The sequence below is a fragment of the Saccostrea echinata genome, unplaced genomic scaffold, assembly GCF_033153115.1.
Source record: "Saccostrea echinata isolate AGI-Se365-2 ecotype Australia unplaced genomic scaffold, CSIRO_AGI_Sech_v1 ptg000002l, whole genome shotgun sequence".
Lineage (NCBI taxonomy): Eukaryota > Metazoa > Mollusca > Bivalvia > Ostreida > Ostreidae > Saccostrea > Saccostrea echinata.
The window spans coordinates 31,601,244-31,620,574 of NW_026889751.1; the positions used below are offsets into that span (position 1 = coordinate 31,601,244).

The 19,331-nt window shown below is 31.7% G+C and overlaps 1 protein-coding gene across 1 annotated transcript; it reads left to right on the forward strand.

Moving 5' to 3' along the window:
* The first annotated feature begins 6,021 nt into the window (after positions 1-6,021).
* Positions 6,022-10,775, forward strand: LOC133178274 (uncharacterized). The gene is made up of 13 exons (XM_061313015.1): positions 6,022-6,082; positions 6,234-6,356; positions 6,567-6,677; positions 6,790-6,867; positions 7,818-7,936; positions 8,036-8,122; positions 8,203-8,295; positions 8,381-8,494; positions 9,267-9,456; positions 9,752-9,910; positions 10,001-10,086; positions 10,406-10,476; positions 10,634-10,775. The coding sequence occupies exons 1-13, from the start codon at positions 6,022-6,024 to the stop codon at positions 10,686-10,688; spliced, it is 1,347 nt and encodes a 448-aa protein (XP_061168999.1). The 3' UTR covers positions 10,689-10,775.
* The last annotated feature ends 8,556 nt before the right edge of the window (positions 10,776-19,331 follow it).

Sequence of the window (19,331 nt, forward strand, 5' to 3'; positions counted from 1 at the left end):
TTTAAAGTCATCATTTCGTGAGTTCTATGGTCGATACAATGACCTTGTCAGCAAATACAATCTATCATTGAGTCAAATGCTGACTGACGTTTTTCATACTAATTGTTAGACCATTATTTACACACTGAATTGTCGACGGATTTTTCTGTTATTTCCCGATCATGACAAGGAGCACACGGCGGATGTGACCGGTCGGCAGGGGATGCTCACTCCTCCATGGCACCTGATCCCACCTCTGATGTTTTGGAGGTCCGTGTTTGCTCTGCTCCTATTTTGTAATGTTTAATGGACTTTTAAGCTTGAATACCGTTCGTTATTTCCATATATTTCATCTTTCAGATTTCATCATTTATTCCTTAAGTATAAATCAAATGTAGCTGAATTTGAATAATGATTTCACAATTGCACATTTCAGGTTAGAATCAATTATGAAGGAATCGTGACTGACGAGATTACAGTATCGCGAGATGATGATGCCGATGATCCCGTCACGGGAGACAAAAGGTCATATGCTCCTTTCCTTGCAATCCTTGGAGGGTCGGTAAGTCTTTTGTTTTGGTAACAGTTGTGTTTGTGAATTCCAGGCAAAATATTGATATGTAACAATTTAAGTGCATGTAGTTTTCTGAGTATTTTAGAGGAAAGAAATATTTAAATATATGTTAGCTTTTTTGTTAAGAGTTGTGTTTGAGAATGCCATGCACATCCGTGAACAGCTAGATACGGACAGAGGAAACTGCTTAGACGGCATGTGCCCGTTTGTGTACATTTTCAACAGAGATGGAGACCGGACAGACATGGATTGCTCTGACCGATTTTATGCCAAATTCAAAAAAGACCAAGTCCAAGTGAATACTTTCTAACCTTGACAGGATCTTACGAAATGTATTCCGACACTTCTTTTTTAAAGTTAAAATGTTTTATATCCTTTATAGTAAGATAGATATACATTAGGGCAACATGCTGTAAAAACTGAATTCTACAATCCTATAAACGATGATCTTGTGAATCTTATTAATGGAATCTTTATAATGTCAGCCTTCACGTAAAAAGAGAGAAACCATAGTCACTTACGATTAATTCTCCGCCACACGACGCAGCCCACCAACTGTAAGTATAAAGCATGTACTCATGTTTATATGAAATACATATGAATTCTGATGAAATTTTTATTTGCATGATCATAATCGGATCCAAAGTTTGATCAGTTTATAATTTTATAATATCTATCAATATTGTAGTGAACGGGTATTCTTCCTGTCGATGTTTTCGTCAATCAAGGAAACCTTTTTAAAAAGGTTGTTCTTCTTGAGTGTGTTATTAATGCGAATATATCCTTGATAGGGACACCATAACAATAACTAAAACATCTTTCCAGTGTTATGTATGATTTCATAAATTTCTTATCAGTCTGAATTTTAACGTGAATGGATACTAGTAAATGAATTTTACCAAGTGATTAAATAACAATGGTGATTTGAATTCTGGAGAAAGTTATTAATGCAGAAGGTTTTTTTTAATTTAAAAGCTATAATTTCTAACATGAAATGACCAGCAAATTTCCTAGATACTTTACTTAGAAAAAATTTTAAAATCTAGTTCATGTTGGAAATATTCAGTACTTTGTTTTAAACAACATAATTTCATTTTTGCCCATGAATTAGGTAAATATCAACAACTTGTGAATATCAAATTCATTTTTGTTGCAGTCATCATTTACATCATAGCAGTGGAGATAAAATTTACTTTAAAAAATAGCCAACATTGCTTTAACATTGATATGGTTTTTCTAATCTAACATCTGAGCATTAAGCATAAGTAAAAACGTATTGACGTACTGGTGTAGAATGTGAAGTCATCGTTTGCAAATTTTATTTTTACAATGAGGAATATAATATTGCTGATTTGTAATAAATCCAATTTTTCTTCCTATATGTTGAATTTTCATTTATTTTGAAAAGTAATTTTTATCATTCGGGCAACCATGAAGAATTAAAGGGAAAAACTGAAAAAAGGATATGACGACAGAAAACAGAAATCTTAAAATCGAAATTGGTTTATAGAAATGAGTTTGGTAAAACTGTAACAGTACTGGTGAAAGGAAATTTGGTGTAAGGACTAATAAGAATTTTTTTTCTTATATGCAATAATTTCTTCCAAAAAAGGGAGAATTTCAAAGACTTTCAATGATGTTTTGATCAAAGAGTAAAATACAACATTATCTAATAATCAAAATAACGTCTTTTCTTTTTTATTTTATGACATTTTAATCAAATTATTTGATCTTGATAAACACTTTACAATGATAATTTATATACATGTCCATTGTCACATCTCCCTGATGAAAATATGCACCACATTATCCAATGCAAGAACAACTCACTTATCTCAAATTTCTTACACTGACTAGTTTATCGTGATTTATACATCAAGACATGATTAACAAAAAAGAGAAGAATATACTAGACATAGACTAAAAGATAGATATAGTAAAAAAAATATTAAAACTGTGCCTATCCAAGAATATCACAGACATATAAAAGTTACATATACATATTAAGTATAATGACTGAGATAACTGAAGCAAATGCACTTCACTGCACATACAAAATTTTAGAATGTGTGTCAAACAATGATAGAAAAATAAATTTTGATAATTTGCTGATGAAATGTAGAATTTTGTTTCCTTGTATAATTCTGCATATTTGTACATTACTACAATGTGGCATGGTATATGTAAACTAAACTCCCTGGCACTTATAATGATGTAGTGCATGAACTAAGCCCAACGCATTATATTATACCTAAATATACATATATATTTATATTTAAAAAAAAAAGACATAAGTCAATTAAATTTAAATGAACAAATTAAAAACCATTTTTATGAAACATTTTTTAACCTTCAGCAATATCAATTTGCATTTTTTTAAATATGTATGTGAACCAAAATAAACATTAAACCATATGTGTATTCATATTCTTTATTGTTTACACTTATCTTTGAAAAGTATTTATCATGTATAAGAAATAATAAATAAATTGTTTTTGTCAAGATGCAAAAAGCATTGGAAAAACTGTAATACAGATGATTGAGTATTAACAATGTAAACATCATGTCAGCTGAAGCACATGTTAGTTTATAGTATTTATAGTATTTTAAAATAGACTTAGTATAAAATGAAATATTTCTTACATCATTTTTCATGCCCAAACCTTAACCCCTAAAAGGTTCTAGAGCATCTGTTTTGGGAAAAAACAAAATCATTTATGCCACTGTTTTTAAAGTGGAAGTTCCAATAGTAATAATGTCCTAAATAAATGGAAATGATAATCCCATTGTAGACATTGTCAAATAATAATGAAAGTAAAACTGAAGTCAGAAAAACAAATTTTAAAAAGAAAAACTTCAGCTTCTTCATAGAAACATGAGAAAGTTAATGCCAACCAATTTACACAAATGCATGTAAAAATGAAATAAAATAGATCTTTCGAAATATTGACAGAGGGACAAGTGTTTTGATTTTTTTTAAAAGGCATCTTGTTGAAGACAATCAGTGTTGATTAATCCTCGGTGTCTAATGTGAGTCGTCTTGGTTCTTTGTCAACGTGAATTTCTGTCTCATTCTCCGACCCCTCATCTTTAGGTCTATTCCCCTCCCCTCAAACATCTGCTGTAACAGGAATCCCACTAGCTTTCTTACGACTTACAAAAATAAACACAGAACAATGAAGGACATTTCATCAGGGATTCTTGTAAAACATGATGATGAGTTGTAGGTGTATTCGTATTATGTATCTATGACATAATTTACAGCTTATTTTAATTAAAATTTTTTAAATTAAAAAGAGAAATTTAAAAGCTGACAAACAAGCAATAGTATATGTAGAATATTTTTGATCAAGTTATTTTTAATCAACGTATTAATTAACCACAATGGAAACATGTACAGGGAAGTACAGAGAATATCTGAATTGATTATTAAAATAGAAATATCTATTGTTTCACAGTAAAACTCGTTTAGTACGAACACAGATATAGCGAATTTATGAATGTAGGTTATTTCTAATCCCCGGAAAGTTTTTCAACAATTCCTTAAAAAAATTGACGGATATAATGAACTCTGATATAGCTAGCGAATTTACAGATATAGCAAACTGATTATGTGTCTCCTAGAGGTAAAAATAACGAAATTTACATCTTTTATAACGAATTTTCCAAGATCCAAATTTTTAAAATATTGAACTGACAATATTTGTGTAAGTATTTATATTTGAAATTCATTTCATTTGAAAAGATTTGAACTCCAGTGTAGCTTTTTCAAACCTCCTTAATTACATTTGGTAGTCATACTTTGAAAAAATCTATATTGTGAATTCGCTATATATACTTTAGCGAGTTAGTTATATGGATTCATGTGCAGTAATTTAGGCTTGAATGAGGATATCGGCCTGGATAGTTCAGTGGTTAGAGCACTTGACTAGTAATGCAGGGGTCCTGGTTTCGATTCCCAGTCCAGACATATGCTTTTCAATATGAATATGTATTTATGAATTTTCAATGTATATTAACTCATCCCTCCTTTCCATACTACAGATGGTGCTGTGGCCTTCCGCGTTCATACAGGTACTAAAATATGTAATTAATACTAAGTCCTGACATGGTGAGCTTGCATTGTGTCTTCGGGGGCGAAGACTCTTTAAGGAGGAAAGAAAGTAGTAATTTAAGCTTGACTGAAGATATTAGCCTGGATAGCCCAGTGGTTAGAGCACCTGACTAGTTGGGTTACTTACTCCTCCTTTGCACCTGATCCCATCTCTGGAATTTCCGAGGGTTCTTGTTTATGCCCTGTTCACAGATTTGTATTGTTTGTAGACTTTTTGAGATCGATCACTTCCCCCTCTCCGTATTAAAGACCTTTTAAGATAATTGATTTTAGGTGTTTATTTTCAACTATATTAACGTCACCAGTAATCACGTGTCCAGCAGTTGATGAAAGAAGGAGAAGAACAAGAACACTGAAGAGGATTTTATTTTTGATGTTCAATATCTAGTTTAAAGTTTTATATGTTTAAAATTGAAAAGTTCGGAATTTAGCAATAGTTTTGGAATATCTGTAGAAAATGCAAGGTGTAGACTTCAACTGGAAATATGGTGGAATGCTAGACTGAACTCTTTTATGATTAAGAATGTTACTAATATTCACAGTATCTATTCCTTAAATTTGTTGGCAAATTTAAGTTTAATGAACCGACGGGTTGAGTGTGAATTATCTTCCAACACTCATGGCTAAAAGAGCTCATGCTAGGCAACATCCATAATCACAAACACTAGCTTGTATTCTGCAGTTGAATGATTCAAGTATGGAATTGCTTTAGTTTCTTCAAATAGTCCATTAAAAAATTTCAAGTGAACCAAGTAAAGTTAAGTGCGAATGTAATTAAGACCTAATTTTTTACTGACGTAAGGCAAAAGTGAATAAAAAGAGATATGTATATTTGGATTATTGAAAGATCGATGTCCATGACTACGCATACGTCTAAATATATTTTAAAACGTTCCATCACATTCACATTGGCGCATTGTGGGCTTGAAAGATGCCCTACATTATTTGTGTGGTCATTGCAACCATACAGAAATTTGCCTAGTTTCCTGATCCAGCATTCTTCTCGTTGTCTACGGATTTAAGTAATTAAAGTGGGACTGTTAGCTGGTTGATATTTTTCCAGAATTCTAAAACTCATGAAGAGAATGGAGGGGTCCGGCGAATCGAAATGTTTATAAAGGAATTTTGTTTTATTTGCTTTGTTAAAATTCAAACTGGAAAAACTATAAACAATTATTTCAGGAAACGAATAATAGTAGGCATAGACAGGGAAATATTTCAAATCAGATTTCATATGTTCTTCCTTTTTTAATTACTTCAAACAAGTTGTCCTATTATATGTACATGCATACAATTGCAACGTAAATATAAAGACAAAACCAAGATATTGATCAGAATGACTGGATGACTCAATATGGAGAACGTATTAGCTGAAGAGTTTTGGCGAAATAGGGCGAAAGAGGAAACTGTTGAAAGTAAGTAAATACTTATATATCCACCATATTATAGTCAGCTTCAGTGTTTAAATGTAAAACTGATTAACCGTACATGAAAACTGCCCATAAATACAAAGATTTCACATTGTTAGTTAAAGAATTGAATCGACGGTTTTACATTGCAACTTAGATACACGCAGAAAACATCAGCATGGAAGAGGAATATGTACAGTATTCATCCTTGACACATCTGAGAGTATGAAAGGAGAAGGCTTTTCTCAAATGAAAGAGGTCTTCTTTGACATCATAAACGGTAACAAAATCAAATATTGTAGTTCGATATATAATTATATCTGTTAAAAAAAGTAGGTAATCTATGTCCAGATATTTTTGCTGCAAAAATAAGCAGACAAAATAACAGATTAAAGTTGACATCAACAAATATCAATTGTAAATCAACTAATCTTAATATTTGAAAATTGAATTTTAAGGTTGATATCCAGATAACTTTGTTGTTTTTCAGAATATGAAGTTTTAGATTTGGATGACAATGTTGCTGTTATAGGATTTGGAGAAGAAGTAATTTTTCTCCACTATTACTCCAACAACTATAGGTCCATCAGGAATTGTCTAGGTATGAAAATGTATGCAAGTTAGAAACAAGAATCAGTGCAAGGAAGCGAAAGAGATTTAATTGACAAAAAAAAAAAGAAAAAAACAATTGGATACCTTTTTTTTTCAAACAGAAAACATCGACTGCAAGGGACCTTCGCCAATGGAAGCTGGGATTATTTTGTCTTTCTCATGTATCAAGTTAGGAGGAGGTAAGTTTTCTATTTCTTGAAGTTAAATGGATAGGAATTTCTTTTGCGTCAAGTAAGGAGGGTTCAACTTTTTCTTTCATCAAGTTAAATTAATTTCTTTTGCATTAAATTAGAAGGAGTTAAGTTTCTCTTTCAGCAGGTTAAAGCCGTCATGGTAGCTCAGTAGGTAGAGCGCTCGCTCCTTGATTGGAGGGTAGTGTGTTCGAATCACGACCTTAGTCGATAAAAAATAGGTAGCAACTGTTCCTTCGCCAAGCGCTCGGCACTTTGAAGTGAAATTTCCGGGTCCTTCGGATGAGACCTTAAAAACCGTGTCAGGGTAGGCGTTGGCACGATAAAGAACACTCACTGCCCAATGGCCCTGAGTGCCGAGTAAAGATCTAAATTTGAAGCCCTTCACTGGTATCTGATGACGTCTCTACATGAGTGAAAAATTCTCGAGCGGGACGTAAAACAATATACAATCATCAAGTTAAACGGATATTAATTTCTTTTGCATCAAGTTAGGAGGAGAAAAATTTCTCTTTCTTCAAGTTAAACGGATATTCATTTCTTTTGCAACAAGTTAGGAGGAGTTAAGGTTCTCTTTCATCAAGTTAGAAGGAGTTAATAAATGTTCTTCTTTTATCATTCAAAGTTTCACAATAATATCCTATAAAATGATTTTAAAAAATTGTAAGGGTTTATAAGGGTGATTTAGGAAAGGTAGAATTTTGAATATCATAGAAAGTTAACAATTTCTTAACATTTTCGTTACTTGATATATGCATCATTTAAAACCAAAATAGGTCCAAAAATATCATTCTATGCATCCATTTCTTTGTTTGCATCAATTGATTCATAACGATAACCAAGTTTAATGGCACAAGAATCTAACCAATTGAAAAAAAAAAAATCCATGCTACAGTTAGCCCTGCATAATTATTTCAGTCTTCTATTTTATTTTGTAGGACATACATTACCTTTGAATCCTCTTGTCATCAGAGCCAGGGTTGTAGTAATTACTGATGGTAATCCTACAGATATGTCAAGCCCTGTTGAATCATTCAACACATCAAATGACAGCGAAGTATGTATCTTTCTGCTAAACTATACAAGTATATTTGCAATAGCATACAAACTAAGCTTATTATTACACTACAAAGGAACTAGTGAATGTTCCATTTAGGCATTCAATAGACTTTTATGCCTTGTGGGGGATCAAGGAAGATGGAACCCATTTACCTTTATACCTGTTGGTACCTTTCCAAATTATGTGAGTACATAATAATTCTTCCTCGTATAAGGACTTTAGTTTGTACAGGATCTATCTTATTGATGATAAACCCTTGACAGCGCCTTCTGGGAGCATTAGCAGTTGCAGCTAGAGGAGGAAGAATCATTCCCCGTTACGAAGCGCGCCAATATGCAAGAATGTCCCTGAATTTTGTGAGTTTTATTTTCTTCTATTTTATAACATATTTGTTTTTAAAGATAATAATATTTGTTCAAAAATAAGTTTCAATTTCTCTAGACCATTGCCAATAAACTCTTGGTTGACTTCCCTGAGAAGGACATAACAGAAAATTTGGTTAAAAGAATCTTGTCAAAAGAAGGAAAAGATCCACAAGCAAATGAAAGGGATATTGTAAGTTTGTTCTGCAATATACCTAACAGTAGATAGTTTGATCTATTTGTGGTTGTGTTATAGGAAGTTCAGCATGGGGAAAGGAGATGTTAATTTTTATTGCCTCGGTAGAAAAATTCTTTATTTATTGCATGCATAAAAGTTATGAATGAAAATTTTAAATTGTTTTATATTATGTTTAATAATTAATGGTAATGCGTTTAAGTAATTTTTTGGTCATTTATAACCAGAAATATGTATATATGACTTCACAAAAAGTTTATACAAAAAGTGCTTCCTAGAATGGGAATGTGTAATGTTTAAAGAAACGATTCAAGTTTCCGGATTATTACAAAATAGAAAAGATGGTATTAATTTTGTCTTGAATATGCTACAGCTGCTAATGACACACCAATTATTTCTCGACATTTCACATTTATCTTGGTGTCCATCATCTGCAGACATCATCGGCATCATCACGTGTCATAGATCCATAGTATCATGATCAGCACGTGAAAAAAATGGAGGCCGTTTTAATGCTTTGCATTAATATATATTATCTTGTTATCAATACACTTTTATTCTCGCTCGTTGCTCACACCTGATATACCACCATAAAGAGTAAATAACGAGGCTTATAGTTACATCTTTGAATTAAATGATCCTTAAACTTCAAAGTAGCTCTTGTCAAAAAATGTGAGAGAAATCATAACTCTGAAATTCTCTTTTTTCAAACACTACATAATGTAAGTGCAGTGGAGGATGAATGCTTAACAATAAACCTATTATTCAGAATCAAGTTTGTGAAATATTGAATGAAAAAGAAGTGTATGATACAGAAGTTGATGGGGACGATGATGACTTTAGAGAAAGGTATCCCACAATGCCTTGCATAGGTACAAGAGTAAGAAGAGGACCAGATTGGAAATGGGGCAATCAAGACACTCATGGAGTAGGAACCGTGGTCGGCCACTCCAGAGAAGGTAAGGTATTCTGATAATTGGTGCATATTTATGTCTCCCTCCTTCATCAATGAAACTTTAAGATAACGAACAATATAATCACTCTGAAAGTGCGACTAGTTAATACAGAGTGAACTCTGAGCAAACACAGACAACATCTGTACTTAGAAACAGGTTAACTCCCAGGAACTCATCGCATCTGCGCATAACATGTCCAGTTAGTATCATTAAGCTTGACAAGATTTATTGTTAAATAATTAACATTTGTTGAAAAAAACTTTTGTTTAATGATCAAAAGCTACGAAAATCATTTCAGTTGGTTGGATATTTGTGCAGTGGGATAATGGGAACCGATTTAATTATCGATGTGGGTATGACGGCATACTTGAAGCATATGATCTAACAATTTGTGATGAACAACGACTACATGTACCAGAAAATAAGAATATAGCTGTTGGATGTCTAGTTAAAAAAGGTAAGAGGTACATACTATTAAAAATCTATTTTAAAATATTTTTAGGAAGCTAAAATGTATCTTCAACTTAAATAAATGCCTGATTTTTAGGTCCAGATTGGCAGTGGGGTGACCAGAACGGAGAGGAAGATAGCATAGGAATCGTTTATCGAGTAAAACTCAACGGAATCGTTTATGCAAGTGTTCATATATTCCGCATGTTGATAATTCCACATACTGAAGATAGCATATAAAGGATTTTTCTGTTTTATAAATTTTATAAAAGTTGATTGGGTTGATAATGTTAAATTGATTTTTTTTTCAAACGTGCAATAATTCACGATACTAAAGAAATCAGTTGTAGTCTATTAAATAAAAAAAACAAACAAACAAACAAACAAACAGAAACAAAACAAAACAACAACAAAAACCCCCAGAAAAACAGAATTATAGGTGTAATTGTTGATGAACATCAAGTGTATAAAAAAATCCGTAAACTCCTCTATTTTTTTGCAGGTGCGATGGCCAAACGGAAATAAAAGCAATTACAGATTTGGTCATAAACAAAAATATGATTTAATACTTTGGTAAGTACATAATATATAATTCCCATATAAAGTCGAAGAAAAAACTTTTGTGTCTTAATTCGGGTATATCTATTTTTGGAATTATTCTTTGAATTTTAAAATGTTAGAAAATCTATCAGTGTGATTTTTGTGTTATCGCCTTTCTTACAATACTTAGCGATCCAAGAGCTCCTGAAGTAAAAGTGTCACTGTCCAAGTTAAAGAAGATTTGAAAAAAGAGTGAAAAAACAATAGTTTCAGATGAAACAAAATGGATATTTGATTATATTTATGTATTCTGTCAAAATACTTTTTATATGTGTGCTGTCAAAATACTGTTGATATGTATGCTGTCAAAATACTTTTTGTATGTATGCTGTCGAAATACTTTTTATATGTGTGCTGTCAAAATACTTTTTAAATATGTGCTGTTAAAATACTTTTTATTTGTGTGCTGCCAAATACTTTTTATATGTATGTTGTCAAAATACTTTTTAAATATGTGCTGTCAAAATACTTTTTAAATATGTGCTGTCAAAATACTTTAATATGTGTGCTGTCAAAATACTTTTTATATCTGTGCTGTCAAAATACTTTTTAAATATGTGCTGTCAAAATACTTTTTATATGTATGCTGTCAAAATACTTTTTATATCTGTGCTGTCAAAATACTTTTTAAATATGTGCTGTCAAAATACTTTTTATATGTGTGCTGTCAAAAGAACTATGTACAGTATCAAAAATATGAAATGGAAAAACAGAAATTTGCAAAAATAAAATAAATATTAGAAATAAAATGTAAAACTTGTTTAATTTTGCACTCGGTAAAAGGTAAAACATTGAACCCTGCGTACCTGCTCCGTGGATTTCTGACATCGGTCATCTCGAATATCGATAAATATAAGTGATGTTTAGTAAAACCGTTTTCCATATCTTGCTTGCCTGAGTAGTTATGTCAACAAATATACATTAACTTTTCATTGCAAATTTGCAATTTAAGTTGACAAGCTGTGACCTCCACATTCTTGAGTTTTTATACTATTTACCCTTTCTATTCTAGTGTAAAACTTTAACATACAGTCTATTCCCCATTTTTTGCCACGTTATTTATTGACTGGAATTTTTAATTGCTAACGCAATACAGCAAGCTTTCCGGTAGATAAATTTTTAAACCATAATGATATGCACAATTTACAAAGTTAGGAACTTACAATTCTATTACACCCGTTCTGCATTTTGTTACATAGTAGGGGTATTCAATAAGAAATGCTAGAGGGCAAAGGTTTATAGAATACTGTTACAGCGTACATGTACATATATGTTCACATGCAATAGAAGCACGACTTGAATCAGTAATTTGTAATGTGACTCTGTCCTACGGCATATCAGTCTTTCCACAATTTAAAATATAAGTGGGATGTTTCCCAAACTTTCTATTCAGCAGAGATACAGAAATGTATGAATGAGGGCACAAAATGAAAACATGGATAGAAAGTGGTATCCATCCTGTTCGAGAAACTTGCATGCTTTTAAAATTAAAAAGAGGAAAGGGAACGAACAGTGATCATTCAAGTCTTTTTCATTCTTATATACAGTTTGTATTTTTAATTCTTCTAAAGTTTTGTGTCATTTTTTTAGGATTTGTTTATACTATTACCTTTTCTTTAGAAAAATAAACAAAATCTGGAATTATAATAATAAACATGATTAATATTTTTGTACTTTTCCTGTTGTTCATGTTCAAATGGTAAAAAAGAAACTTCTCAAGAGATACAACTTTGATATGTGGATCCCAAAAGATTAAAAGAAACTATAATAAGTTTTTATAAGTTTATAATAAGTTTATAAGTTTATAATAATACAATTCTAGTTAGTTTGGATTGTTTGCGTATTTTCTTTTTTTTAATTTCCATACCTCAAAACCAATTTGTCACAAAATAAACTTTGAATGGCTATGAAAGAATGTATGGGGAAAAAAATCTTTAATAATCTCAAAATCAGTATGACTAACATACTAATAGGCAGTACTGCAAACAATTCACTATTTCACTCATATATATATATATATATATATATATATATATATATATATATATATATATATATATATATATATATATATATATTATCTTGCACAGCTTTTTTTCATATATAAAATAGAAATAAAGCTAAGTTATGAAAACAAGAAGGAAACATTAATGACAGTTTATATTTCGTAAAAAAATGTATCAAAAGAGACTTAGATTATTGTATATCTACGTTATATAATATAGAGTTATTGAACTAATAACATTGGTGAACATTGGCACGAGTTAGCTGTACAAATGCACGAGTTTGCGCAAGATGACATCACGCAAGATGACTTCACCAGAGTATACCAGACTTGTGCTCTCTCTCTCTCTCTCTCTCTCTCTCTCTCTCTATATATATATATATATATATATATATACTGTAAACGTGGTTATTTTGACGAGTTGAAAAATTGACGATTTTTTGTTTACGAAAATTGACGAGTGTTAATTTTGACGAAATATTGAATCAAGAGTTATGTATATCTTTGATTTCACAAGATTAAAACAAAAATGAATACAAAGAACTCCTTAAAAAAACAGTTTCAAAACTAGTACTCAGAGTTAGTTCGCCAGAAGCTAGAGGACCAAAAACTTGATGGAAACATTGGCTTAGTTTACTTGAGAACGTCTACGATTAAGCCGTTCTGTGCGAGTTCACGATGTTATAAGCATGCAAGGACCGCGACTTCCTCGGGAACTCATTTACAAGCGTTCTCATCAATAAAATTTAATTTTGCTCGTAAAAACCATCTACAGTGTATAAGATATGATTGAATTAATTGCTCTTTTGTACTAGTCTTTCTTTTCATTATTCGAGACCGATTGCCTGAGGTGACAAAGTAGGTCAAACAAGGCGTGTTAATTACTCAAAGTTAGAATGTTGTGACCATGGGTAATAATGATATATGACGTACTCAACGGTTTTTAAAACTGTGATTATATGTTTTCATAACTATTTACAAAAAAAAATTAAACAGTAACTTTGATCTAGTTTTAATGGGGAAAGCCGAGAAAATTAAGAGGTAAAGTTGTACAACGGTCAATGTCTGTTGTGACGCTATATATATGAAATGAAGTTTGACGAGTGGAAATTTTGACGAGAAAAGAAAACTCGTCAATATAGTCAAAATTAGCACGTCGTCAAAATTTCCACGTTTACAGTATATATATATATATATATATATATATATATATATATATATATATATATATATATATATATATATATTCTCATAAACGGCTTTAGTTATAAACATGAAACTTTCAGATATGAGACCTATTTCTTTAGATATGCGGAAGGCGTTTCATTTTTATCGGAAGTGCCCCACGTCGACGCTCGCTATGGCCAGAAAGAAGTCCTATCGGGAAATTTTAAAATTTCTAACACTTCTCTACAATATCTTTTTACCTGTAAATATTTTGTTAAAAACATATAGAACAAACGTTGTGTAGTATGTTACGATCTTTCAAAGGATACCAATAAGAAGGGGCTGGTCCCTAAAATTAGGGAACTGGAGGGGCCAAAAGTGTTTTCTTGATATCTTAAAAAGTATTGAGATTTTGTATAGCATCGTAGAAGCAAAGTTGTTCAAAATGACAAGTAGCAGCTAAGGAGACCATTAAAAGTCGTCAAAATGACGTCACCTCCGGTCACATCAAGAGTAATGGTAAATGGCTCATTTTTGCACATATCGCCGTAGAGGTCTCTCGATCTCATCTTTTTGAAATTTAGACGGAAGACTTATTTGTTGCTTTGCAACAAGCTCGTCTAGTTTTCTATTTATAATTGGATCAGAGGATTTACAACTTAAAAAGTCTGCAGGTAGGTAGAGTGGCAATAGAGGGCATAGAAAATGAAATCATTGCCAAAGTCCATAGAATCAGAAAAGAATTACATGAGTCTAAATATGTCTGTGAATCCTTACATGAAAATAAACAACATACAGTCTAACGGGGAAATAATATTAATTATCAAGATTCAATCTAGACTATATGCGGATTTACATATATCCCGGGGGTGTATTTCATACACCCTGAGGCTGAAGGCTTGATTCTCTGCACTTTCACAGATTAAAATTTATTCTTTATATCTATTAAGATGGGAATTCTATGGTGTATTGATAAAAGATATTAAAACTCTAGTAAAAAAAAAATGGGAAATTTTGTAGCTTAATTTGATTTTGCTAAATGTTTAGGAGTGCTTAATCGTATAATATTTTTTTTGACATTTTTATCAATAGTTTTATAATTACCTGTTAACCGATGTTCCTTATGTTAAAACATGGTACACATGAAAAAAAATAATCGAAGTACTTGACTTTGATAATTGAAAATATGTAAATATAAGATCAATTAGCAGGATACGTGTTAGTTTGGTGATATTCCACACATTCAAAGATCAATATCATTTCTTTGTTCTATACATGCAGTGATTTGCCACAGAGAGGTGGGGTAACAAAAAAAAGAACAAAGTACTTGGGCGATAAAGCTGAAGAAATGTCAATAATTCGACAATTACTGAAGTGAAAAATTAAACCTTAATAAATGTTTACAAAGTACCTGTGATGTATGCTAACATAGATGAAAACTTAAATTAAAGTTCTCGCAAAACTCTAAGATACTACGCTAATTAATTAGTATGAAATACAAATGAGGGTAAAGATGACAATTTCCCCTTTCTATAGGATATACATACAATAGAAATTTTATTTTGTTTGAACATTTAGTATTTAGTAAGTTTGTAAACAATAGTGATTTCTGCTCACTTATATTGCATTGTTTTTTTAAGTTTTGTTTTCGAAATATGACGAGTACGTGTACATGTATCCTAAATTTATTATGTGAACCTAAATGCACATACTTGTTTTAATTAAGTCTTTACTTTGCAGTGTAGAGATAATTAAAAGTATCTTAACAAGAGGAATGAATAACTGATTGTGTCAAATTTAAAAAGATGTGAAGATAATGAACAGTGATTGATCTCAAAAAATCTATAGAAAATATAAATCTGTGAAGAGGGCACAAAATATGGACCACTGGTAATTTCCGAGATGGGATCTTGTGTCAAGGAGAAGCAAGCATCCCCTGTCAACCAGTCACAACCGCCTTGATCCGTATGTATAGATCGAGTAGACGGAACACCCCATAATCAAATTCAGTACAAAACCAAAGGCCTAATAATTGATATGAACCAAGGAAGCCAAAAAAAGACCCATTGAAAGGTTATATTTGCTAACAAGGTCATTATAACGACCATAAAGAATTTACCAAAAGCTGCCTTCAAACGAGGTTGGTAAAATTCCTCTAACATCAACCTGAATTTCCCAGAGGTCTGATCTGCCTCTTAAATAAAATAAAACACAGAAGAAAATAAAATGCCTGTTGAGACTGTAATGACTCATGAGATTAAAAAAAATATTGCATTAGTTTTTTGGGGTTTTTTTATTCAATATATTAATCTCTGGCAGAGTTTTCATTTTTGATTGAAGAAAAAATCATAAAAAATAGTGTAGTGTTCTATATAAGATAAAAATGCAAAAAAAAAATTTGTTTTTGTTTGAAACATATATAGTATATAAGTTAGAAACGTTTTGTTATGCAAGAAACATGAGGACTTGACCAATTATTTACATCCGGGGTGAATTCTTTGACGTGCCATTGAACTTATAAAATGGCTGTATATAGTCGACTATGACTTGTATGTATAACAAAATAAAATATTGTAGACTGGGTGTGGGGAACTGCGGATGTATGAGTGGGATGTGTGAACCACTTGTATCCCAAAATTATGTAGATCATAGCAGTACATATTGTGTGTGTTCGCTGTCTTTGACTTTTATTGTTCCATATAAATGCTGTTCACAACACGGAGTAATTGGATTAGGAACGACCGAGAAATGCGATGATTACAGTATATTATTGAATTCTTATGAAGTTAGAGAAATAACTTATTCACAATAGAAATTTCTGTGTACTAGATAAATAGAAAAGGTCGGGTTTTTTTTTTATCGTGTCAAAAAAAGAGCTTTATCGTATTTTTCTATATTATTTTGCTAAAAATTTCATCAGTGGTATAATACAATAAGAAAATAGAGATGATGCATACTTCTCCATGTCACCGACCGTTCACGGTAGCTCAGTCGGTAGAGCGCTCGCTCCGTGATCCGGAGGTCGTGAGTTCGAATCTCAGCCTCGACTGACCTAAGTCAATAGAAAATAGGTAGCAACTGTTCCTTCGCCATGCGCTCGGCACTTTGAAGTGAAAGTTGCGGGTCCTTCGGATGAGACATTAAAAACCGAGGTCCCGTGTCACGGCAGGCGTTGGCACGACAAACATTCCTCACTGCTAAATGGCCCTGAGTGCCGAGAAAAGGTCAAAATTTGAAGCCCTTCATATGGTGACGTCTCTATATGAGTGAAAAATTCTCGAATGAAACGTAAAACAACATACAATCAATCAATTAATCAATCTCCATGTCACCTGTTTCCACCTTCGATGTTTTAGAGGTCCGTGTATGCTCTGCTCTCACTCTGTATTGTTTCAATAAACTTCTAGCTGAGCTTGAATACTGTTCCTTTTCTGCATATTTCATTACATCAAAACCTCAAATTGGATTCCTGGCTGCCCTATCCAAATGCTTCTTCAACTGTATCTTTTACATTTCGCCAAATTTTGCCCCGTTATCAGTAGACCTTTTTGTATTCATACGAATAAGAATTTATTCGAAATCTTATACACCAGAAGAGATAAACACTTGCAAGGCCATTCATATGTCGAAACAATATATCCCAGTGAGCTTTAAATAAAAGATACCACAGAGTCTGACACATATGTTTCATATTTGATATTTTACAAGAAAAAGACGTTAATGGTATCCTAACAACAAAGCTTTATGATAAACGTGATGACTTAAAGTTTTCAATCGTCAACTTCCCTTACTTATTTATCAATATACCCATCGGGCCTGCATATGGTGTTTATGTCTCTCAGTTCATTCGATATGCAATTAAGAGAATGCTCTACGTATGAACAATTTTTTAAACGAGTGTTATTTTGAGTCTAAGAAATTCAAAATTGCCAACAGTTTATGAATATTTGATAATTAATTTCTAATGATACATTGTTAATATCGTTACTTTTACGTATACAACATAATATATGATTACCAAATTAATAATCAGTAACATAAGTATAATTATATTATTCATTTATTGTCAAAATTGTCTACGGATTTTTCCATTTGCCAGAACATTACAAGGAGTACACGGCTGGTGTGGCCAGTCGACAGGGGACGTTTACTCCTCTATAGTATCTGATTCCACCCTTGTCCCCCATTTGTTTTGATTTCATGGACTACTGTTACATTGTAGTTGTCTCCATATTTCCTGTCACAAAATATGCTAACAGACATTTAGACTACTTAAGAGGTATAATAACAAAAATAACATAAACTAGAGGTACTGTGAGCACTGAGCTAACTAAATGATTTCCCCCGCCTCCCCAATGATTATTATGGCAAAGTCCATGTTTTGCTCTGAATAACCCGAATTAAGTGTCAGATCAAAAAGTAAAATAGGAGGTACACAATGGCATTATGGTACCCCAAAGCGTAACAGACGGACGTACAGACGAAAGGACGGACATCCCGATCACTATATACCCTTCCACTTTTCAAGCGGGGGGTATAATGATCAGCATTCTCATACTGTTTCAAAATATCTAGATACGATCTTAAATTTGATGTTTTACTACCTATTTTACAAATATACTAACACACTCTCAGTCCGAATTGTATCAATCATATGTTTACATTATCGCCATGTGAAGAGTATAATCAACTTATGTTAAAGTACATGTCTGTATACATCTCGATATTAAATAACGACATTTCAGAGAATAGCACATCCATATGATTAAGGACCCTCTCTACACTGCACCCTAATTTTAGGGTACTTTTGTGTAATTAGACAGACCCATTATTTGACACACACAAAAAAAAATAAATTATAATCTGCATTCTATGACAAAATTTAAAATAAATCCTAGTATTCTACACATTATATTAGACCAAGATAGAGTAGTTGAAAACTTTATTTGTTTGGATTTTCTCCATTTGAAAAAGCAAAATCAATTTTTCAAGATTATTACATAGGCAATTTTGCCACATATGATCCACATATGCATTGCCCTTCATATGAGGATCATATGAGGATCATATGAGAATCATATGTATATTCAATCATATGAGTATCATATGTGGCAAATCATATGTGGATCATATGAAAACACATATGTAAATCATATGAAGCAATACACATATGATACACATATGAAAGATATTGCATATGAGAATCATATGTATACTTAGAATTATCATATGAGAATCATATGAAACAGATCTGTGAGTGTTTATTTATTTGTCCTTGTTATAAACAGTTAAAATTAATTTTTATTTTAATTCAATGAGATAAAAAAAATACGTTTATTCAGTGTTAATCAGTTAACACTTGAGTAATTTCATATTAAGCTTAATGTGAATAAGTTGGTGTTATATTTTAACAATTAGACTGCATGATTAAAAAAAAAATTCAATAACATATATCAAGGTGTGTAAATTCCTTAAGAAGCTTGGATAAAAAGGGAATAAGTAATCTATTACTCCCCCCCTCCCCCCCCCCCAAAAAAAAAATCCTTTCATAAAATTCAAAATTTGTTTTCTTGAAAAAACAAAATTCATCAAGAATAAATTGATTTGTATTTTATCCAAAAACCGTTATGGTTGGTTTTATTTTATGAGTAAAATT

What these genes read in the sequence shown, in the direction of transcription:
- LOC133178274 (XM_061313015.1), top strand. Translation starts at nt 6,022, where the DNA reads ATGGAGAACGTATTAGCTGAAGAGTTTTGGCGAAATAGGGCGAAAGAG. An exon ending in GAAAGAGGAAACTGTTGAAA is followed by an intron (nt 6,083 to 6,233) that starts GTAAGTAAATAC and finishes ATTGCAACTTAG; the next exon opens with ATACACGCAGAAAACATCAG. An exon ending in CAAGAATGTCCCTGAATTTT is followed by an intron (nt 8,296 to 8,380) that starts GTGAGTTTTATT and finishes CAATTTCTCTAG; the next exon opens with ACCATTGCCAATAAACTCTT.